At 39.6% G+C, this 24516-nt stretch overlaps 1 protein-coding gene across 2 annotated transcripts in view; it reads left to right on the top strand.

Annotated features, from left to right (window-relative positions):
* The window catches only part of FCHSD2 (FCH and double SH3 domains 2), a 356033-nt gene that overhangs the window by 255832 nt on the left and 75685 nt on the right, over window positions 1-24516 (top strand). For both annotated transcript variants that reach the window (XM_020989616.2, XM_078156892.1), the window contains exons 10-11: window positions 10308-10403; window positions 21411-21527. In XM_020989616.2, the coding sequence (XP_020845275.1) occupies window positions 10308-10403; window positions 21411-21527 (213 nt within the window). The remainder of the gene's footprint in view (window positions 1-10307; window positions 10404-21410; window positions 21528-24516) is intronic.

Genomic DNA, 24516 nt, shown 5'->3' with positions numbered 1-24516 from the left:
CGAATCTAATCCCTGTAGCCCTTCATGTATTTGAAAACAATGATCACATTCCACCTAAGTCTTATGCCTCAGATTGAGTGAACCCTTTCAACATTAAGCTGAAAGTCCTACTATCTTTATGGTGAATAAGTGTAGATCTTTATGTGCCTGTAGCCTTACCATGCTGTCCTTCAAAATGTCATGGTGAAAAATCCTCTTTTCTCTACGGTATATTTCTTTTCTTTGAGAAATTTGAATATTCAGCTGCTGCCTGCTAAAGGTAGCTGAAAGTTCTTAACAGTGCTTTTCCTCTTGCCCCTTGTCCATTCTGATATTTCACTATTATTACATTATTTAATAATAATATCATCATCATCATCATCATCACATTATTTAATAATAATCACTAATACTTTTGTGATCTCTTCATTACTAGATCCCCTTCTACCAGTGGAGATTGAAATGCTTCCATTACTTAGTAGAAGTTTTATGATTTTTCTGTGGCAAAAACAAAAAAGGGCATGAACAACCTTCAAGTGACAGTTCTCCCACCTTTAGTAAAGTTGGTTCACTAGGCCAGTGGTCTGTAAACTGGTAGCCCTGGAATAATCCAAGGCTGGGCCATTACTTTACTCCCAAGGGATGTGTAGTCATTCAGTGGAAGAGTTGGTAAATCTGTTACATCCCAGCCTTCCTCCCCCAAAGCCAGTTACGGGATTGTCTCCAAGATACAGATGCCAGCCCCTTATTCTACCCCCTCCCACCACTAGCCTTTTTTGACTACAGATGGTGTGGACCCCTTGGGTCAGTTTTGTGTCCCAAATACCAGTATCTCTGGTAGGCAAGATTCCCACACCTTTCCCCCGTCACCTCGTGGCTGTCACTTCTCATCCAGTGGGTTATGTACTCCAGAGTACTCCAAACCTTGGAGGTATTGCAGCTTCAATTCCAGACCACCACAATAAAACGAATATCACAATAAAGTGACTCGCATGAATTTTTTGGTTTCTCAATGCATATAAAAGTTATGTTTTCACTATACTGTTATCTGTTAAATGTGCAATAGTGTTGTGTCTAAGAAATCAATGTACATATCTTAATTGAAAAATACCTTATTGCTAAAAAATACTAACCCATTTTCTTAGCCTTCAGCAAAGGGGGGGGGAGTGACTGATCAGTGAAGACACACAACATTGATTGATTAAGTTTGCCATCTATATATGGGTGCAGTTGGTTGGGTTTTTTAAAAGTTTTTTAAATTTGAGCTCAGAAAACCACCAGGAGTCTCGGCATTCCACCACAAAGGAATCTCCTGGTGTATTAGCAGAAACGAGGGAGACAGCACTGCAGGGGGCCCCAGGCAGATAAACATCCTGCAGCACCCATCTAAAAGGAGCGGAAGAAGGCTAAAGGAAAGGAAAAGCAGGTAACCTAGAATTGCCTGAAAGTTCCAGCCTTGCTGATTCCAGCCCAATGCAAGGTAAGCTGCCAGAAACCTACAGCCTCCAATTCCCAGCATAAGAGGCCCCAGAACGCAAAGCCAGTGACCAGGACCTAGGCTCCCAACACAAGAAGCTTGGGTCAGTACCCTCTGATCTCCAGCAGGAGAGCTCAGTCTCTTTAAAGGCCAGGGAATAAAGAAACGCCATGAGTAAAAGGAAATGTACCATAGATTCATATTATGAGAAGAGTGAATATCAAGACAGAAATTTTGAAGAGGACAGTATTGTCAACAAACCCACATCTGCAACAACAAAAGGGAATATGAACTGGTCTGAAGCCCAAAAAGCCTTCTTAGAAAAGCTCAAGAAGGATTTTAATAGTCAAATGAGAGAGGTAAAAGAATCCTTCAAAAATACAGTTGGCCAGTTGGAAAAAAAGTACACCAAAGAAAACAAGTTCCTAAAAACCACAATTGGCCAATTGAAGAAGGAAGGACAAAAACTAACAGAAGAGTACACTGAAGAAAACAAGTCCCTAAAAAACATAGTTGGCCAGTTGAAAAAGGAAGTACAAAACCTAGCAGAAGAGTATACTGAAGGAAACAAGTCCCTAAAAAACATAATTGGCCAGTTGAAGAAGGAAGTACAAAAACTAACAGAAGAAAACAATCTGTTAAAAACTAGAATTGGACAAATGGAAACTAATGTCTCTATGAGAGAGCAAGAATCAGTCAAACAGAAACAAAAAAATGAAAAAATAGATGAAAATGTAAAATGCCTCATCAGTAAAACAACCGACCTGGAAAATCGACTCTGGAGAGACAGTTTAAAAATTACTGGACTACCTGAAAATCATGATGAAAAAAAGAGCCTGGATAGTATCTTTCAGGAAATCATAAAGGAAAACTGCCCGGAAGTCCTAGAACCAGAAGGGAAAATAACCATAGAAAGAATCCACCAATCACCACCTGAAAGAGATCCCAAATTGACAACGCCAAGAAATATAATAGCAAAATTCCAAAAATTTTTTAAATTTAATTTATTTTGAATTATCAACAATCACTTCCATAAGCTTTTGAGTTTTAAATTTTTCTCCCCCTACTTCCTGAAGATGGTGTGCAATCTGATGTAGGCTATACCTATGTATTCCTATTAAACGTATTTTCACATTAGTCATGGTGTAGGTAAGAGTTAGAACCAATAGGAGGAACCACCAGAAAGAGGAAACAAAACACAACAGAGGGAAAAAAAAATAGCAAATACTATTCTTCAGTCCGCATTCAAACTCCATAGTTCTTTCTTTGGATGTGGATAGCATTTTCCAACATGAGGCCTTTGGAGATGTCTTAGATCCTTGTATTGATGAGAAGGGTTAAGTCTATCAATGTTAGTCATTGAGCAACGTGGCTGTTTTATTTTGAAGTAGAGAAGTGTTAAGCTCCAGGTACACATGCTGCTACTCCTGTTTACAAAGAAGATGCATTTCAACAGTAGACTTCCATGCATAGCTTTGCTGCAGCCATGACTCTCCATCCATCTGGAGTTCCCAACAAATGTGGGGATTTCAGCAAGCTGGTAAGTGCCACCAAATCTGGATGTTGTCCCTGATCCTAAACTCATCTCCCTGAATGGATAATAAACCCTTCCTATCACCTATAGGGCTGGCTAACATGACAGAAAAGGAAAATTATAATGCTGGAGGGGATGTGCAAAAATTGGGACACTAATGCTCTGTTGGTGGAATTGTGAACTGGTCTAACCATTCGGGAGAAAATTTGGAACAATGCCCAAAGGGCTATAAAACTGCATGCCCTTTATCCCAGTGATACCACTACTAGGTCTGTATCCCAAAGAGATCAAAGAAAAGATAAAAAACCTATATGTGCAAAAATATTTATAGTAGCACTTTTTGCAGTGGCTAAGAATTGGAAACTGTGAAGGGATACCCATCAGTTGGGAAATAGCTAAATCACAAAAATGTGATACATGATTGTGATGGAAAATTGTTGTGCTATAAGAAATGACAAGGAAAATGGTTTTGGGAAAACCTCGGAACACGGATATGAAGTGATACAAAGTGAAATGAGTCGAACCTGGAGAACGATTTGCACAGTAATAGCAATATTATAACGATGATCAGCTCTGAGAGACTTAGCTATTCTAATCAATACAATGATCCAAGACAATTCCAAAGAACTCACAATGAAAAGTGCTGTCTACGTCCAGAGAGAAAACCAATGAACTCTGAGTACAGATTGAAACATACTTTTTAAATTTTCTTTATTTTTCTTGCTTTTTTTTTGGCAACATAACTAATATGGAAATAAGTTTTCCATGAATTTACATTTGGTATATCTCTTGCCTTCTCAATGCGTGGGGGAGAGGCAGGAGGGAAGGAAAGAGTTTGGAACTCAAAATTTTAAAAAATGAATGTAAGGTAAGTAATGTATGTATATGTGTGTATATGTATATATGTTTGTGTATATATATATGTGCATATACACACATAGTCTAGGTAGATTATAACGAAGGCATTTGCTGAACGGCTGGCTGTTGGAAAAGAAAGTATGGATCAATGTTATAAAGAATGGACATAACTTTGATAACAGACGAGATAGAAGACTGGAAAGTTAGGGGCAGAGTTTCAAACATGAGTTGTGGCAGGATGTTGCAAACATAAGTCATGAAGTCAGAAAGGAAAAGCAGGTTTGGAAGGAAGATGACAGGCTCAGCGTTTGGACATACTGAATTTGTTGTGCTTGTAGAATTTCCATGTGGCGATCCTCCACGGGTGGGTAACCAGAGAGGTCTCAAGGCCACATGTAATCTTCTAGGTTTTTGGGTGCAGCCTTTTGACTGAGTCCAGGTTTTATAGAACAAATTCTTTTATTAAAGGGATTTGTTCTGTGAAGTTTGGATTCAGTCAAAGGGCTGCACTTGAAGAGCTAAGTGCCACATGTGGCCTTGAGGCCACAGGTTTTCCACCCCATGTGACATTTAGTAAAATGGGCTTGAAGTACAGAAGTCAAGATTGGAAAGACATTTTTGGGGATCATTTATATAGAAGTTGTAGTTAAAACTCTGGGAATGAAAGTATATGTATGCTTGGGAAAGAGTATAAAAAGAGAAAAGGGAAGGGCTGGAGATAGACTTTAACTGTTATCTACGTTAAAGCATCAGGAAGATGATATACAAGAGTAGTTAGAGAAGAAAAAGGAAAGAAATTCAGGGGAGTATAGTGTCATTAAAGACAAGGGAGAAGAAAATCTTCCAAAAGAGAAAGGAGTGTATAGGTCATCAGTGTCAAGAGCTGCAGAAAGTTCAACATGTGTGGGGACTCACAAGAAAGGCCATTGGATTTCAGTTAATATTACTTATCTTTTTTACAGGAATATCGTTTGGATTAATTAGCATGAGTTAGTTGATTATATAATCTCTCTGTAAACAATTGGTAATTATCTCCAAAACCCAGCTCTGAAGAAGCTAGAAACAGTTCTAACACTTTGGTGCCTTGTGTTAAGTTGTAACGATTAGCAAATTGGAGTTGCCTTTTCATCTTAATATTTTATGAAATGCTTTGTGTTCTTAATAAAACAGATGTTATTTTTGACTTTATTCCCCACTATAATCCTCTGCATTGTCTCCATATCACAGGTGATTGGGCATATAGAAGCCTTTCATAGGCATGAGGCTTCACTAGCTAGGATGTTGTGAGAAAAGCATATGCTACGAGAGGTCAAGTGCTTTATGGGTACGACTGCCTGTCCACATGAATTATGAAAGGCAAGGCAGGAGAGGAACATTGGCAAGCTGTTTTCTGGGTTTTTTTTTTTTTGGTAAGAGTTTTTTTTTTCACTTTAGGGATACAGCTAGTATTTCAAACAACACAATATTTACATTTTGTAGAATGTAGAACCCCCTTCCCACAACTTTAGGGGGTTGAGAATAAGCAGGTAATTAAGTGATTTTTTTCTGTTTATGTTTAATTTCTTCAAGTTAACCATCAGGCTAAGTAAGCCCTTTGTCAAAGTTATGAATCATCTTATGAACCTGTCAGAGATTATAGCTTCTTGATGCACAGTACTAAACACATGCAGTTAGTTCCAAGACACAATGTATCATTTCAGCAGTACATAGTATATTTTGTTTTCTCTATGATGGGGGAATTATGTATTTAGATTAATACAAATACCTTTTCCTTCTGGATATTCTCTTTTCTCTGGTTCTTGTTTTGAGGGAGAAGAAAGTGAGGGGGTTGGTTTTGTTGTTGTTGTTGTTGTTGTTAAGATTCTCTTAGTTATTTTCCTGCCTTTCTCCTTCGTCTCCTTTGGTTGTTACTCATCCTTGTCATATCCACGGACTATAGGTATACCCCAAGCTCTGTCCTCTGCTTCTCTTTTCTTTCTGTACTCTGTCACTTGATAATTTAATCATTGCCCATGGGTTCAGTTACCATTTCTGTATAGATTATTCCCAGATCTATATATATCCAGCCCTGGTTTCTCATCTGAACTTCCTCCTGAAAATCCCTGACTGCTCTGTAGATACTTTGAACTCAACATGTCCATACCAAAACTCAGTGTCTTTTCCTGCAACCTATCCCTCTTTCAGGCTTTCTGTTGCTGTTCCAGGCAGGACCATCCTTCCAGTCCTCCAGATACACTTCCTCAGAATCATCTTTGACTCCTCATTCTTACCTACAGATCCAGTCAGTTGCCAAATCTTGTTATTTCATTCCCCCCAACATTTCTTGTGTACGTCTTTTTCTCCACTCACACAACCCAACCCTAATTTAGACCCTAATCACCTTTCGCCTGGACTATAGAAATAACCTAGATGGTCTCCCTGCTCCAATCTTATCCTCCTCACAACTGCCAAAATGATTTTCTTAGAATAGGTTTTGTTTGACAGACAAGAAAGCTAAAGTTGGAGCAGGGAAGTGATCATACAACTAGAAAATGGCACAGCCAGCACTTCAGTGCAATTAAATAAATATTTATTTGTCTGCTCTCTGGCACTGTGACAGGCTCTGGGAAGTCAAAGGGAAATATTAAATAGACCCTGTTCTCAAAGCACTTAACATCCTTCTTGGGGCATACACCATGTTTCCTTCCAACTCATTGACAGATAAATAGAAAGTCATTTCAAGAGAGAGTGAGCACTGACCACAGCAGGGATCAGAAAAGGCTCCGCATGGGGAGGGGCGAAAGATCTGAGCCTTCCATGAAGGAAGCTGAATATTCCAAGAGGTGCACATGAGAGAGTATATTCCAGGCAAGGCAGCAGCCTATAACGGGGCATGGAGAGAGGAGATGGCATGTTGAGTTGAAAAAACAAGCTAGTGGCTCAGTTTAACTGGAATGTACAGTGCATGAAGGAGAGTAGTAGTAATGCAAAGGAAGTACAGAAAGTTAGGTGAAGCCATATTGTGGAGAGCTATAAATGCCAAGCTCAGAAGTTTATAGTTTAACCCAAAAGCAACAGGGAGCCACTGAAGGTTTTGAGTAGGAGAATGACGTGGTCAGACTTAGGTCTCAAAAATAGTGTAGAGGATGATTTCAATAAAGCAAGCAAATGTTAAGCACTAGGAATACAGAAACAAGAGCAAAACCATCCTTGGCCTTCAGGAGATTACATTCTAATGAGGGAGACAACAGTGTGTGTGTGTGTGTGCGTGTGTGTGCATGCATGCATATAGAGATGCAAAGCACATATATGGTTATATAGAAAACACACATAAAGTGGATATGAAGTTACCTTAAAAGCAAGGGTAAGCTACTTCTCTCTAGCAGGAGTTAGTTTTGAGAAACAGTTCTAGGCATCTCCTGACATTTAGAAGAACATGAGTAATGTCAGTCCTCTCTAGATAACACCCTTTAGTTATCTTAAAATTTAAACCCAACCCACAACTGGGAAAGCATTTCTCATTTCTGGAAGAGTTTATTTTAGGTAAACCCAGCAAGAATTGGGCCTTCAGACATCTAGTGCTGGCTGGAACTCTGTCAGTGTAAAAGGCCTTGTTACGTGTACTATGATCTCTTCACTTTACCTGGACCTCTTCTATGCACTTCTATCACTCTTCCTTGGACCAAAGCCACTTCCCTTTTGTTCCCCATTCTAAAAACTTCTTGAGTGTAGAAACTGTCATTTTTCATCTTCGTATTCCTCCTGGACAGTGCCTCAATGTTTAATAAATGTTTGTAAAATCAGATTTAATTTGTTGTCCAGCATAAATCAATCTTCTTCCCTCACTTTGAATGAGCAGCACAATCGATGTGTTCAAAAGGCAGTGTCCTTACTAGTGACAAGTCCTTCTTTTCACTTTTTCAAACAATATCTGGGGAAAATTATTCCCTTCTAGGTTGTTTCTTCTTTTGTGTCATAGAATCTCAGTCTCACAACGCTTTATTTTCAGTCCTTGCTTTGAGAAAGTCCAACCAAAAAACAAAACAAAACAAAAAAACCCCAACAACATGGCCAGTCTTTTAGGTATTACAAGGAATTACATTCATGCCGCCCACTCTTTACATTCATGTAGTTTTCTGGTGCAAAACTGATGGACGTAGGTGGGTATTTGGTTTTTTGGCATTAGTAGCATAAAGCTTTGATAGAAAATATGTCTGCTCCTAAATATAAAAATTTTTTGATGGCATCTGTCTATGTTAGTACAAGACCTTTGACATCAAGAGGCGCAGTCTTCTCACATCAAGGCCACTTTGTTTAAGTGGTGGCTAGCTGTCCCTTATAAGGCACTTTAGGAATTTTTCATATTTAGTCAACTCAATATATAATTCTACAAAGAAAACCTTTTTGTAAAATAGGTGTTTCCTAATACCTCATCCATTTGAGTGAAGGTTAAAGTAGGACTAAGATATGACGGTCAAATAAATCTTAGATTTCAGTAATCAACCTCATTTTTTAGCCAGTGATTTTAGTTATCTCTATGGCATAGCCACAGAATAGCAGAATGTTAGAGCTAGAAAGGATCTTAGGACAAATAATGTTAGAGTTGGAGGGGAACTTAGAGCATGCAATGTCAGAAGTATGAAGAATACTAGGTATCTCAACCAAGCCTCTCAGTTTACATTTGAGAAATTTAGATTTAGAGAAAGGATTTGCCCAGCGAGTCAGTGAAGACTTCAAATCTTCTTCCAAACCAACACTTTTTGCATTATATTATGTATCCTGTTAAAACATAGCTTGATATTTTGTTTCTTTTCCTTGCTGCTGTTATCTATCTACTGAAAATGCTAATGAGAAGCAAAATGACCTTAAGACAAGCATAAGAAGAAATAATCAATTCTTATAAAATTTGAAAATTAGCTTCCTTTCATTCCCTGCAGGTCTGTGTCACACACACACACACACACACACACACACACACACACACCCTCTCTCTCTTCTCTCTGTTCTCTCTCTCTTTCTCTCAATTCCACTGGCTCCCTAACACGTCGAGGTTCAAATACAAAATCCTTTGTTTGGCATCCAAAACCCTTCATAACCTCCTTCCTTCCAAACCCTATGCACCTTTTTAGATTTCTCATACCTTGCTCCTGCCATGTATTCTTCAAATCAGTGATGCTGTCATCCTGGCTGTTCCTCAAATAAGACACTCCATCTCTTGGTTCTAGGCATTTTCACTGGCTGTCCCCATGCCTAGAGTTCTCCCTCTCCTCATCTCTACCTCCTGGCTTCCCTAGCTTCCATCAAGCTTAGGTAAAATCCCACCTTCTATAGGAAGCTTTTCCCAACCCTTAGTGGCAGAGCCAGGATTCACTTCACACGTTTCCCCCACCCCCCCCCCGCCCCCGTACTCTTCCAGCTCCAAGTCAAGTGCTTTTTCTACTATAGTATTCTCTCTCTTTCTGGAAGGCATTATCTAGTCAGTTTTACTAATTTATACAAAACCTGGCTCCTAGAATACCACATGCATGTATTTCTTTCAGAAATATTTTTGCCAATGATGATATTTTTGATATGGATCTGTGATTTCATTGATGTATTTGTTTCAGCAGTTCAGCTTAACCTTTCTGCCCTGTGTCTTCCTGCAAACCCTCCATGTGCTAGTGATCTTCCTCTGGAGCAGGGGGTCTCTGCACACTTAGTTTGCACCTTAGGCTTGTGCAGTCAGCCTTGTGAATCCCTTCTCAGAATCAGTACCCTGTGGGACATTCTACTCCTAAATAACCATCATGGTTGGGAAATGTTTGCTTATAACAAATTCAAATCTGCCTTCTTACATTCTGCCCCAACACTGTTCCTCAGTATGACTTCTGGGCAAAGTAGAGTAAGTCTAAGATACTTTTAAATGCATCCAAATTTCAAAAGAAGCCAACTAAATGGAAATGCAATTTTATAAAAGCATGTTCATGGGCTCCCTGTTAAGAGTTCTGTTCTAGAGGTTTCAATGTTGGGTTGGTGTCGATGAAACAAGAAAGTTACCTGCCAATCTCCTGTCATGCCCCACACTAGTGACTAGGTCACTTCCTTTTCTAGTCATACATATCTCTAATAATATCCTTACTTATGAACAGTACTTTATAGAATTTTACATTTTAAAGGGATCTCAGAGACCATATAACTCAAACCTCAAAGCAAGCCAGTATCAGATTGGCAGATACGGCTTGTTTCCATTTGAAAATGTACTAATATGCAATCTCAAATCCTGAACTTCGAGGTAATCAGTGGTTTCCAAAGTTAGGTTCTTAGAAAAAGAGACAAATTCTTAATTAGCTCTTATATTTCTCTGTGATGAAAAAGTTTGCATACATTTTAGACCGCTCCTTCTTTGAAGCAGGAGAGCATGGCAAAACCATTGGATATTGAGCCCTGTCTGAATGTTCTGAGGCTTCTGGAAGTCTTACAAGTGCTCTGTTCTCTCTGCAGGTGGTGCGGGATTACAATCTTCAGCTGTTTTTACAAGAGAATTCTGTGTTTCATAAACCACCACCTTTCCAGTTCCATCCCAGTGACAGTGATACCGTAAGAAAATTCTTCTATCTTCTCGTCTTTTATTTTACCTTTTTTGTTACGTTCATAGCCTTCTCCAGGAAGCAGATAAAAGTCGGGCTGGGCTTGCTAAGTTTCCTACTTGCCCTTAATAGCTTGGTATTCCTGAGTTAGATAGAAAGCCCTGGCTCTTACCAGCTCTGTGGAGCTGATTTTATTGCAAGCAAAATGGAAGAGAAGACCAAGCCATCCCCTGCAGAGAAACTAGCAAGCTTACTTCCAGTAACGTGACTAAAATGCCTAGCAGGTCATTATGCTGCTATTCTGAGCTAACAGTTCTTTACTAAAATGTGTGAAGATCCCAGAGGAGTTACTGAAATTCTGAAAATCAGAGTGGAAAAGGAAGAAGCAGGAAGGAAAACAACCCCAGAAAATGTCGTAGTTATTTCTATTCCATCAGATATAAATAAAATGCCCTGCATAATGTTGTCCCGTCTTAGGACTTAATTTCTTCGTCTATAAAATAAAGGAGGTTGGAGTAGGTGACCCCTAACCTTCCAACTCTTGATCTCTGAGCCTGTGTTTTAAATCAAATGCTGCCAAAGCATCATGATACTTGGCTGTAATGTAATAGCTTTAATCCAGTCATCTGAAACAAAGATTGAATAGTCAACAAGGACTTGAGTTCAAGCAACCCTGACTCCTATAAGTGTCTTCTTCCTATCTCATTTATAACATTGTTTCTAAAAAAGCAATTAACCCATAATTTTCATTCTGTCATCTTCACATAATCAGTTAGTAATGTTAGGCCTCCACAGTGAGTCACTGCACATGACACATTCTAAAAACTCCTTGGTTAAATATTAGTGGAGGACATGATAGACTGCTGAGTGCCCTCATGAGTGTTTTTAACTTTGTCTTTTCATTGTTCCTTTCTCTTTTCTAGAGTCCAATTAGAGTACCATCATAAATATCTCTTATTTCTATAGTGCTTTGAGGTTTATAAAACATTTTCTTTGTAACAATCTATGAGGTGAGTAGTGTAGATATTGATAACTCTGTTTTACATATGAAGAAACCAAGGCTTAGAAAATTTAAGCAAGGTACTGTACAATGTACAGCAAGAACTGTACATTGAGAAAATGTAAGATCCAGTATGTGAACCCAGGCTTCCTGAGTCTCAAGTCCTTTCTTCTTACCAATGTAGTTACCATCTCTTGGTGATTTTTTTGAAAGAAAAGGCCTGAACCCAGCTTTTCTATTCCTGGGTTCACTCTCTGAAACTTCTAGACAATGAGAATGAAATGTTCCAAGGAATAGGTAATGGCAGCTCTGGTATAGTAGAGAGAAAGTCGACCTCAGAGTTAGGAAGCCTTGTGTTCAAGTCCCATTCAAGCCATGTTCTGGCTGGGTATGGACCCTGGAAAAGTTACTCAACCTTTCAATGCTCTGGGCAACTTTCTGAGACGGTGCATTGTAGAGTACATGTCAGGCTGCATGCAGGGAGGGAGTTTCCTCACTAGGAGTTCCTTAGATGAAATCACAGATTCAGTTTACCACTGTTTGATAGCATAATCAGCATTAAGATAATGACAGCAGACATTTTTATAGTGCTTTGCATCCAAGAGTGCTTTAAGACACATTACAGACCTTCCTTGCCTAAACTGTTGATTAGTTCTGCGATAGTCCTACAGTGTCAGACAAAACGGTGGTATAGGAAGCAATTCCATAGAAACAGTGTTATAAAGGGAACAGCAGACCTACTGGCCTTCCCAGGAATCATTGACACTGGGGTTCCAATGCTAGGTCGTCCATCCAATTTGTATCTCAGGTGATCAGATCAATTTCTTAATGTTACAGTGATTTGGATATATTGTACCAATAGCCTTCTTGTGACAACATTATGTGGGTTTCCCTTTATCTCATCAGCTCTCACCACAACAGTATGAGGTAGATAGTCTGGTATTATAATCCTCATTTATAAAAGGAGGGAAATGCTTTGCCCGAGGTCATACCAGCTAGTAAATGTTGGGACTCAAACCCTGGAGTTGTCTTTCCATCTAGGCCCCATTCCACCGCATCAGTCACATCTTTTAAAGCAGGTTTACAATTTGTCACAGCACTAGCCAGGTATCCAGTAGTTGCTGTATAGATTTGTCGGGGAATCTGGGGTCTTATTGTAATTCTTCTCCACGGACATAGGTCTCAACTTGTCTGTAAAGTGTCCTGTAAATGAATTTTTGATTGTCCCTCTAGAGAATGGGAATGGAGGTTTGGTTGTAAATGAGTGCAAGGGGGAAAGACTGAGAAGTGTAGGGAAAGGGAGCTATGGCATTTTTAAATAAAAATTAAAGCCGTAACTAAAATTACAACTAAAAGCAAATTAGTCTAACTTTTGTCATCAGAAAAAGATAGGGCACTTTAACCTTTTTGTAACTTTTCTTAAGCCTGACTTTTATATTGGAGCCTTCCTTTTTCTGCATACTTCCTGCTAAATGTTCTTAACTGCTCTCCTTGTGACTTTGTGCATTGCAGCTCTAACTCTATGCTCTGTTTCCTCTGTCTCTGGGCTTTCTCTCGGACAGAGTTTAAATGCAGTGCAGCTGGTGGATATTGAGCCCTCACCCGTCAGTGCTATGAGAATGACCATAGCAGAGGTACATGATCTGGGAGCATTTGTCAGGGTGGGGCCCCCCCGGGGAGCTGGGGGATGGGCACACAGCTACAACAATGATGAAATCACAAGGAAAAACCATTCACAGACTGAATTGACAATGAAGTGTGCCATGCTTTTAGTTCCCAGTTTTTACTGTTTCATGGTATGTGATCAACCATGGGCTTTTACTTCTCATCATTTTCATTTAGGAATTCACATTCCAATTTGACCAACTCTGATATTGACTTGAGGAAGAGCTTTTAATCTCATGTGTGTCGTCATTAATATCTTGGGAACTGGGATCTCTGCTTCTGGAAGCATTATTGGGATCCTTTTTTTAGTTACATTTGTTGACAAGGTTTATATATTGGATATTTTGGATCTGTACTGGTAGAATCTTTATAAGTAATGCTACATAGGGTAAATACTGTTTACTTCCTATTTCAAATAAAATCAGCACATGTAGAATTGGGAAATATTTATGCTAAACAAAATTCTTTGAGGTTAATCCATATCTGTTTTCACCAACAAATACGAGATAAAATTAGAGAGTTAGGCTGAGTCAGACTGTAGAATTCCTGGGTTGCTCTTCTAACTCATAAATTCAATTCAGCAAATATTTATTAAGCAGCTGATATATATAGAACATGAACAACACAGGGATAGATTTTAAAAATCTGTCTGAGACATGGTTCCTACCTTGGGGAAATTCCTTGCCGAATAGGAGCATAAAATAAAAGCACAGAGAACAGAGAACTCTGTTTAAGCTGTGGCTCAAGACTCTCTCCATGCACGCGCACCCCCCCCCCATTTCACGTGGCTTGGATTTAGGACTTAGTTTGGTACCATGTGCTTTAAGTGCATAGTGCCAGTATTGTCCTTGGGTTCCGTGCACCTGCTAGCACAGCAACTCATAGATTTTCAGATTTGGAATAGACCTTTGGGACCATCTGCTCCATCCTTCTCATTTCGGAGAGGAGAAAATTTGAGTCCTAGAATAGTGACTTGCCCAAGGCCACTCAGTTAGCAGATGTGAGATAAGAACCTAGTCTCTAGCAGAGACTGTTTTTTTTTTCAGACTCCAGAAACATTTTTACTTTCTTTCTCTAAGCAAAGCCAAAAAGAGCTTATTCCTTCCAGTAGGGACAATTTTCTCCACCTTTCCTTGCCCAGAAGGAAAGTATGATGCAGGAGATAACTGGGAGAGTCATGTTAAGAAAGGGCAACTCCCTCTCTCCCCCTAGTCCTCTGAATCTCCTCTAAGAAAAAAGGGACAGTCTGCGAGCTGACTCGTAAGCTGTGAGAGTAGATTGACAGGGCCAGTTATCAAGAACCATGTTTGGTGGACAAGGTTACCTTAGCGTGAGGGGGAAAAAAAGAAAAAAAATAATGAAAATACCCACATCCTCCAAGCTGAACTAAGCACATCTATAAAGGAAAAAATGCTGAGGGGAAATAGTTCTCTTAGCCAGCTTCTTAATGTTTCCTGGTATGTGGGGGGAGACCCTTTCCTTTCCACCTTCTTTCAGCTGCATATAACAGATCACAGATTGTGGCAGTAAAGAGCTGACTTGAACTTCTGGAAGTCAGTCATCTTCCTGTTTTTAGCTTCGATGTGTTTGTTTAATTGGAGCTAAGCTTTAATGATCCTTGATTGATTCATTCGCTCAAACATTTATCAAGCATCTCTTCTGTAGAGAGTACTGTGGTTGGCACTGGGAGAGATACAAAGTGTAGATGTATGAATAAATGCACGCACGCATGAATGAATGAAAAACACTGATTATGTGCTGAGCCCTGTGCCAGGTGCTGTGGAGACGAACAGAAAAGTAGGACAGTCCCTGCTTTCGAGGAGCTCACACTCTAATGGGGAAAACAACACATGTGGGAGGTTTTAGCTTGCAAGTGTGATGGAACAGTCCCATGGGCCTTAGGATGAAGCCATAAAGTTTATGGCAATGCTGCTTCTTTCATGGCATTTTCATTGATAAAATTGCATTAGTTTCTTAGGTTGAGCCATTTGGTGATGCCAAGGACTTAAGTAAGACCTGATCCCTGCCCTCATAGAGTTTACAGCCGAAGGTTGTTATTAAAGGAGGGAGGGATCCAGGAAAGAAGGTGGTATTTGGATTGAGCTCTCAAGTAGAGGTAGGAATGTAAAAGTAGAAGAAAGGGAAAGAAGACATTCCAGGCATAGGGAGCATCTTGACTAAGGACTTGCACAGGACCTATTCAGAAGAATGAAAGCCATTCATTTAGCTGGACCATGCTATGCATGGAGAGGAGTAATAAGATAACACTAGAAAGGCAGAGTGACGTCAGATTGTGGGATCAATGAAAGGTAGTGGAAGTTTTGGCTTTTATTCCAGTGAGTGAAAGATAACAGTTGAAGAGCCTAATGCTCTGTGCCTCCCAGGACCCTCTGAAATAAATATGAATTACTTGTCCACTTCATCAGCCTCTACCTGGCTGACAGGTGGCCAAATAATTAGGATTTATTCTTTGTAAGACACTTTCTCCAAGTAACTTCCTCATTGGAGAAGGAAATTCAGTTCAAGAAATACTTAGCTACTTACTATATCCAGTGTCCTGTACTTTATTCTGAGGACACAAACACAAATAAAAGCCCTCCCTTGATGGATTTTATAGTCTGTTAGAGGGGGTCAGACTATTTGGATACTTTAGTAGACATGTGATTTCATGGTTCTCCATCTACTGGCCTGAGCCCCCTCCATGCCTTCTCAACCTTAGATTCCTATCCTTGTCTTTCCATGAATCCTTCATGGACGACGCACCAACCTTTTTCCTTCAAATGTGTTTTTTTAAAATATTTTATTTTTACCAATTACATATAAAAACAATTTTAACATTCATTTTAAAACATTATATTCCAAATCCTCTCCCTGCCTGAGACAGTGAACAATCTAATATACATTAATTATACATGAAGATGCACCAACCTTTGAAGCAAGGTAGCTTTCAGCCCTTTTATTATTCTCTCCCCTAACCTTACCATCCTACTGCCTTTTTTGCTCATACATGACCTCAGTAACTTCCTTTATGTCATTTCTCATGTGCAAGTCATCATTGGTAATACAGTACAGCCTGGTTATATGTACCATATGTTTTTACATTGCCATTTTTTGTTGTTTGCAAGTTTTATTTTTCCAGGATTTTGATATTCTGATTTGTAGATATAGAGCATCTGAAAGAATATTAGTAACTAACAAAATGAGTTTCTGCAGCAGCAAGCAATCTGTGAGCATTTCTGTTTTTGTTTTGGTTAGCAATGGGCTTAAGTGACTTGCTCAGTGTCACACAGCTAGTAAGTGTTATGTGCCTGAGGTCGGATTTGAACTCAGTTCCTCCTGAATCGAGGGCCGGTGCTCTATCCCCCTGCTCCATCTAGCTGCCCCTGTGAGCGTTTCTAAGGTTTCTTCTGATACTATGATTCTCTGTAGTTTCCTAATAATCTATTAGACTGAACTATATGTGTGTTGGGAACAACATGTATTATCTAAACTCCTACTCCCACATTCACAGTCATTTACAATCACTTTTCTGCATTGTTTTGTTTACTTTGGGGTTTTTTGTTCATGTTTTTGCCTTACTTTCTTTTGGTTTTGTTCATTAAAAAGAAAGATAGAATTCTGAATATTAAGAGCAAAATGAAATGGTGAGGCATAAAATGAAATAGAATAGTTGTAGAATAAAATATTACTATTCTATTTTCTTTTCAGAACTAAAAGATGTTCCTTGGCTCTACAATGTCTTAACCTATTTTCATATTTACATTCAAACCAAAAAATCCCCCTATTTCTTTTTCCCAGCACTTAAGTAGAAAGTAGAAGGGAGGAGAAAACAGGAAGATTGGTATTTTTTAAAATGATAACTAACATGTCTTCAGCAATTTAAAGTATTTAAGTTATTTTCCTCGCGATAAACCCATGAGGTATGGAGTACATGTATTGTTATCCTAATCTTCCAAATGAAGAAGATAAATTATAAAAAGACTATTTAAATAGGTCACCCCAACCCCATTATGTTAGGATCCCAGAAGGTAAGCATTAGACATCATCTATGTAATGGCATTTCAGTAATTAGTCTTTAATAATGCCAGGTTATAGACCATGGAAGTCATTTGGCCTCTATAATTCTCTTCATGATAAATTTAGATACCATTCAACCATAAGGTATAGAGCTAGAAGAGCCCTTAGAGATAATTTAGTCTAATCCACTCACTGGACAGATGAGGTTCTGAGAGGGAAAGAAGAGACTTATCCAAAATAGCTTTCATAGTCAACGGGAGAAGCAGAATTCAACCTCAAGTCTCCTATTTCCAAATCTAGGACTCTTTGGGGATGTTAATAATGTCCATCTAAAAGTACCACATGCTAGGAGACACAGATTAGCAACATAATCTGAAAGGAGACTTGGTCCCACAGTCATGGTCTTACAGGCTCTGTGTTGGAAGGAACCTGTATCTGAATAAGAATTCACCCAACATCACACCTGGCAATAGGCATTCAGAGAGCATGGGCTCAGCCTCCTGGAACACCTAGCCCACATTCTCCTGTACACCTGGCAAGTCGTCCAACAGCCTTTGCTGGAAGATCATCCCCCCACCCCCAGTGAGGGTGAACACACTACGCCCCTTTCAAACCTGTCTGTCTTTGGGGCAGCTTTAATTTTTAGGAAGTTTTTCTTTATATCAAGCCAAAATTTGCCACTTTGCAACTTCTACCTGTTGTCCTTCATTCTGCCCTCTGGAGCCAAGCAGAACAAGCCTGATCTTTCTTTAATAGGACAGCCCTTCAAATACTTAAAGACAATTATCACGTACCCACTCAATCTTTCTTTTCTTTTCTTTTCCAAGCTGAAAATCCTCAGTTTCTTCAGTTGATTCTCATTTGACATGATGTAGGTCCTGTGCCATCCTAGATATCTTCCTCTGGGCACCGTGCAGCATACAATGCCGTCCCTAGAATTTGGTACCCCAAACCGAACACACTGTTTAACATCGAACCTGGTAACAGAACTCTCAGCTCTCTGTTGCTGTACACTGTGCTGATCTTAAAGCAGACCAGGATTGTTTTAGCTTTCTTGCCTGCTGTTGACTCTTAATGAGTCTTCAGTTCACTCAAACCTCTAGGTCATTTTGGGGTGAACTGCTGACCAGCCACATCTCCCCAATCTTGTACTTGTGAAGTTCGTTGTGTAATCCAAATGTAAGACATTAGATTTATCCTAATTGTCATCTTATTCAATTTGGCCCAGTATTCAAGCCTCCTATTAAGGTATTTTGGGATCCTTGTTTTCTCATTGGGGGAGGAAGCAGCAGTTCCTTTTTTCTGTACGTCAGATTCAAATGTGATAAGCATGCCATCTATGTCTAAATCTAAGTCATTGATAAAATGGCATAGAGCCAAGCTTAGATCCCTGAGATATTTCATGTATGGAGATCTTTGGAGTTGCCATAGAATCATCAGTGACCATTCTTTGAGTTTGGCCATTCAACCAATTGCAAGACCACATTATTATTTCATCATCTAGGGCACAACTCTTCATCTTTTCCATAAGAATAGCATCATAGATTTAAATGTTTTGCTAAAATCTATGTAAATTATATCTATAGAAGTCATTAGATCCACCTGTCTAGTAACTCTGTCCAGAAAAATGAAATGTTAGTTTGTTGTGACATATTGTAGTGATGTCATTTCAACCCTTTGTGATCAGTCCTTCCTTTTCTAACACCTCTCTGACAACACTAGAATGTTGCCAAGAATTGAAGTCAAGTTTTCTGTGGTCCATATTTGCAGTCTCTGTTTGCTTCCTAATTTTGAGAATATAACCATTTCTCCTTCTCCAGTTTTCCAGCATTTTTTTCCATCCTACATGATTTTTCAGAAGTTACCGACAGTGGCTTAGCAATCACATTTGTCAGTTCTTTCATTACCAGAAGGTATAGCTAATGTGAGCTGGGTGATGAGGTCATCAAGGGCAGGTCCATGCTCTCGGAATGTACCACTGGATATCGGTTCTCTTGGAACTGTTTGTGGCCTCTCCAGTGCAAAGTTCATTCTCATTGGAATAAATTACAGAAGTGAAATAAGAGTTGAGTCACTCTGTTTTCTCTCTGTTGTCTCACTGTCCCATCTACCCTTTGCAGTAGTCTTGTACCTTCTATGAGTCTCCTTTCTCCCTAGTGTATCTTTAAAAACACAAAAGCAACTCTCTTTTGTTATCCTCAGGTTTCCTCGCCAGCCTTAACTCACGTGCAGCTTTCACACTCTTGATACTATTTGTAAAGGGCTATTCCACATTTTTGTGTTCATCCTTTTTTACATGTCTTTTTAAGAACTAAGTTGGCTAGTAGGTTTCCTGTGTGTCCACTATGGTCTCATTAGGCAGTTCCACTTTTTATCTCTTCTTTGGAATTATTTATTTTTTGTGTCTTTAGAACTTAGTTCTTAAGGGCTCCTTTGCTGATTTCTCCTGTAGAAGTTCAGACCATAAAATCCTACCTTTCTTTTCACTAAACCATTTGAAATCTTCTTTCTTCAAATCTAGGGTGTACATTAAACTTAGCTCTCCTCACTTCTGTCTTGAATTCTGTCACTACCGTATCATGGTTCTTTGCCACCTTTATGATCCATTTCCTGAACTTGTCTATTTCATTTTTCTGTCCATGTGGTATATAAAATATTCTCTGGTGACAAGAAAACTTAGGTTTTTATTTCTTATGATTTTTACCTACCACCCTCCTCATGCTTATGCCCTCTGGTTTCAAGATTACCTCATGCGAGTTTATTCTTCTATATTGATGGATGATACTCCCAACATTTGCCTGTCTAGTTTCTTTTGAATAAGAGATACTTTTCCATAGTATACTTCATCCCTCATTCCTCACCAAGTTGATTTTTTTGCAATGCCCCAGAAATTTCTCCATTCTGGAACCTCACTCCAGCTTAGAAATACACACATTAGAAATACCCTCCACCCCTGTGTCCTCTCCCTCTGATTGGATGGCTATTTCCAGAACTTCCATTTAAGGAGGATGCTTAGGACAGCTACATCACATTTCTCTCTAGACTGAACTCTAGACTTCTTCTACCATGTCCTCATGTTGCATTCCTTCATCTCCCTGCTCCCTCCCTTGTCAGCTTCATTTTCTTTTGTATTGTTTTCTCCTGTTAGAGTATAAGTTTCAAGAGGCCAGAAACTGTCTTTCTTTTTCCCATTTATATCCCCAGCGCTTAGCACAATGCCTGGCACATAGTAGAGACACTTAATAAATCTTATCATACTATATCATGTCAGAAAGAGAAGGTGGTCCACAATGTTAAATGCTGCAGAGAAGTCAAGAAGGATGAGGATTCAGAAGAGGCCAATAGATTTGGCAAGTAAGAGATCATCAGACACTTAGAAGGAGCAGTTTCAGTTGAGCAGTGAGGGTGAAAGGCAGATTGCAGAGGTTTTAGAAGAGGATGAAGGAAGTGCCATCCAGGGAGAGACTTGGGTCACAGCAATACAGTGAGTTAGTGACAAAGTTGGGACACAAACCCAGTTGCAGGACTTGTTCCGGGGCTCCTGACCCCACAATCCATCACTTCCCTACTATTCTTTCTCCCTCCCCTCCCAAAAAAAAGACCACACACTAAAACTAAAATGGTTATTATTTGGTTTGGGACTTGATTCCGGTTGCCCAGTAAGTGAATGAGTATTGTGGGCACTTGAATAATAGTCCTTTTTTGAATTTGTCAAATGTTATAAATTCCTTTGTATTTCTAGCTAAGGGGCTATGTGAGAATGTGACAGCAATCATGAGCATGAGGATGGTAATGATGATTACTGCTGCTATCTGTATAGATCTTAAAAGTTCTTTAGGTTGGTTTTCCTCAAAACAAACAGTGTCACAAAGGAGATAGTACCAGTATTATCACCCCCATTTTGCCCACAAGCAAAATGAGATTTATCAGATGGTTTACCTTTAGCCCATCCTACCTGTTGGGTCATCATTTTGAAACCAGGATTTGAATCCAGACTGCCTGACTCTATCCCTAGTATACTTTTCCATATATCAAAGCCTTTCATCTTTGCTGAGCTTGTCTTGATTCATGCCCAAGAGACATGGAAAAAATAACTTGAAATCAACAAATCAAACTATAACATAAGCTTTTCGTGCCTGAATGGCAGAAAGATGAAATCACTAAAAGCAGCAGCCTGTCTCCTGCTGACTCATCTAGACTCTTTACACTTGACTTTACTGTCAGGACTAACAGCGTAGAAGCCTTCTGGTTAGTCATTCTAAGCTCCAGAATGATGACCAGTCTCCCCCAGCTATCACAATGTTTCTTCTCCATGTTTTCTCTCTTGTATTTTAGAGCCGACAGTTGGAATCTGAAACAGGCACCACAGAGGAACACAGCTTAAACAAGGAGGCCCGGAAGTGGGCTACGAGGGTGGCCCGAGAGCACAAAAACATCATCCACAACCAGCGGGTATGTTACAGCAGGGTTTAGCTCATTGGCTTTCTGAGAAAACATTTTCATTTAGAGCCAGACAGATTTTGAAGTTTTCAAAGAAAGAAAAACTGGGAAAGATTGAGTGAGGCAACATGTTAGTCCGTGGCATTGATTTTGTAACCATAAGAACCAAGAGTACACAAAAGATCTCAAAGGCATTTCTAGCAACAATCAAAGAGGGAGCTAGACTTAAATATCATCAGCTTATGTTGCTCGAAAAGACCTTAGAACATAGAAAACAGAAAGTTAGAACTTGAAGAGTACATAGAACATGAAATGTTAGAGCTGGGAAGGACTCTAGCATGATGAGATCAGGAATTTAGATCTAGCAGAGGCCTTAAAACATAGAACACTAAAACTAGACAGGATCAAAGCAGGCATCTAGTCCTATGCTCTCATCTTACAAAGAAAGAAACTGAGACCCAGAGAGGTACCTATCTGACCAATCCTGATTCCTGGATTTTATATAGCACCAGCAGAAGCCCTGGTGGCTGACCACCTCTTCCACTTCCCAGTGGTTTTCATACATGTTTTGCTTATTTGTCCAGTCATTATTTGTGTCCAACACATCGTGACCTTGTGGACCATAGCATGCCAGTACTGTCCCATGAGGTTCTCTTGGCAGAGGTACTGTATTAGTTTGTCATTTCCTTCTCCAGTGGATTAAGGAAACAGAGGTTAAGTGACTTGCTTAGGATCACACAGCTAATAAGTCTCTGAGGCTGGATTTTAATTCAGGCCTTCCTGACTCCAGGCCCAGTGCTGTATCCACTGAGCCACCTAGCTGCCTGTTTTGCTTATAGCCCATCATTACTATTCATTACCGTAAGGAATGGCAGAGCAAAAAGTACCCAGAAACTCTCATGTGCCTGTGGGAATTCAGTGGCAAATATAAGTTTCAGACAATTCTAGTCTCCATGGCATATATACTTTTTAAGGACCCTTGTCCTACTTAGTGCATCCTTCCTTTTCCATCCATCCTTTGCATCTACCTTGGAGCAATGAGCAGAATAACAACCTCAGCAGAGCATATATTACAACAGCTGAGAAGAACAAGAGGGAGCCATCCCTCACCCCTCACTGGATTTCTATTTCTTTTCAAGTTAGGGCAATAGGAGAACTCAAACTGGAGGGCACAAGGACACTCAGGTGCACTCATCATTCCAAGGAATTCTGGGCCAGCAATCACTGTTCTATGATAGCGTTGCTAAGCAGCAGTGTTTGGCTCTGAGTTTAAAAGGTGGTCCTCTACCACATTCAGCCAAAACCAAATGTGGAGCCAGTTTAGAAACTGTCAAGTCTGTGAATAGAGAGAATACCCTACTGGTTCTTCTCCAATTGAAACCCTTATCTGTTCAAAATACGAACTTGTGGAGTTGTCTTGTTTGTACCAAAACAGCCACCTTGTCTTCCAAGGATAAAAGAAGGTTACAGTTTTAAGTTATTGGCCTACCTTATCCTAGAAGCTTCTCAGAACCTCTAGGGGTAACATGTCAATTCATCTGTCAGTTATAGAAGAACCTTTAAAAGCCTACTGGTGCCTTATTATCTGCCTTTGACTGATAAATTGGTTTGAATCTGTTGAACAAAGATGAGCCTTTTATGCCCAATTGAAATCTTATCTTTAGAAACATAGCCTTTTGAATAGTCTTTTAGTTTGTGGGAAAATATGCCCTCAAGATTGATCTCCAGACTTGATTTTTTTTCTACACATAGGTATTTTTCTCAGAAATTATACCAGCCCCAAGTAAGAATCTGAACTTTTACCAGGATGATGTTGATGATGATGATAATTCTTATGTCATACTTTAAAAATTATTTTCATATGAATTCCTATTTGATCCTTTCCACTCTTTGTGAGGTGCCTAGGTATTACTATCCCTGTTTTACAGATGAAGAAACTGAGGCTCAGAAAGGTTGCATAACTTTCCTAAGATTATACAGGGGGTAAGTAGAAGAGACAGCTAGAATCCAAGTCTTCTAACTCCACGTCCAGGGCTTTTTCCTTTGAACCGTGGTATTGTTATGTGGCACCTTAGCAGTGGTAGAAATAGAGATCCCAGATCTTGAGGCTTTGTATGGCGTGCCTCTAGGCCTATATGCTGCTGTCCTTGTTATTTGGAATCTCACCAGAAAAAGGGAGTAAAGCTGCCCATATTACATGTTCCCTAAGGATCGGATCTCAGGGTTTGGGAAAATGGAAAAGAGTTCTTAACCAGAAAAGGTGCCAATATAGAATAATAATAATGGCTCCTATTTCTATCAGAGCTCCCAGTTTAAAAGAATTTTCTCTCTTGGCAACCCCATGGGATAGGCAACACAAATATTATTCCCATTTTTTCAGATATGGAAACTGAGGCTTATAGAGGTGTAGTGACTTGACTCATCAGATGTTATAACTTGGAGAAAGTATTTGAGCCAAGATTCAAATAGCTCTTCCCACAATATCATAATCTTTTTCTAAATAAGAAAATTGAGAGAATGTTTGCTGTGTCATCAGGAGTTCAAAGAAAAAGATCACAGTGACTAAAAGGCCCTTCTTGGCATCTAGATCAACCCCCTTACATGAGGTAAGGAAACTGAAGCCCCAGAAGGCCAAGTGATTTCCTCCAAGTACTCCCAGGAAGTAAATAGCATCAGCCTTGGAATCTGAAGGAGACCTGAATCACACACAATCACAGAAGCTGAGTTGGGAGCTATTGTAGAGGGCATCTAGTCTGACCCCTCTGCTGCCTCCATAGAGATACCTTCTTCAGCATCCCCAACAGAGGGCCATCTATCCTCTGCTTAAAGGCTCTGTGAACAGAAGACACACCCTGCTGTCAAAGTAGGCCATTCCAGGCTGGGGCAGTGCTTAAGTTCTAGGAAGTTGTTCATTCTTTCAAGCTCATGTCTGCTTTTGGGGGCCAAGTGGAACAAGTCTAATGACAGTCTTTTCCACATGCTAGCCCTTTAGAACTTAAAT

The sequence above is a fragment of the Phascolarctos cinereus genome, unplaced genomic scaffold, assembly GCF_003287225.1.
Source record: "Phascolarctos cinereus isolate Bilbo 61053 unplaced genomic scaffold, phaCin_HiC Scaffold_726;HRSCAF=1367, whole genome shotgun sequence".
Classification (NCBI taxonomy): domain Eukaryota; kingdom Metazoa; phylum Chordata; class Mammalia; order Diprotodontia; family Phascolarctidae; genus Phascolarctos; species Phascolarctos cinereus.
The sequence above is the reverse complement of the archived record's forward strand: the minus strand, read 5'-3'. Positions and strand labels throughout refer to the sequence as shown.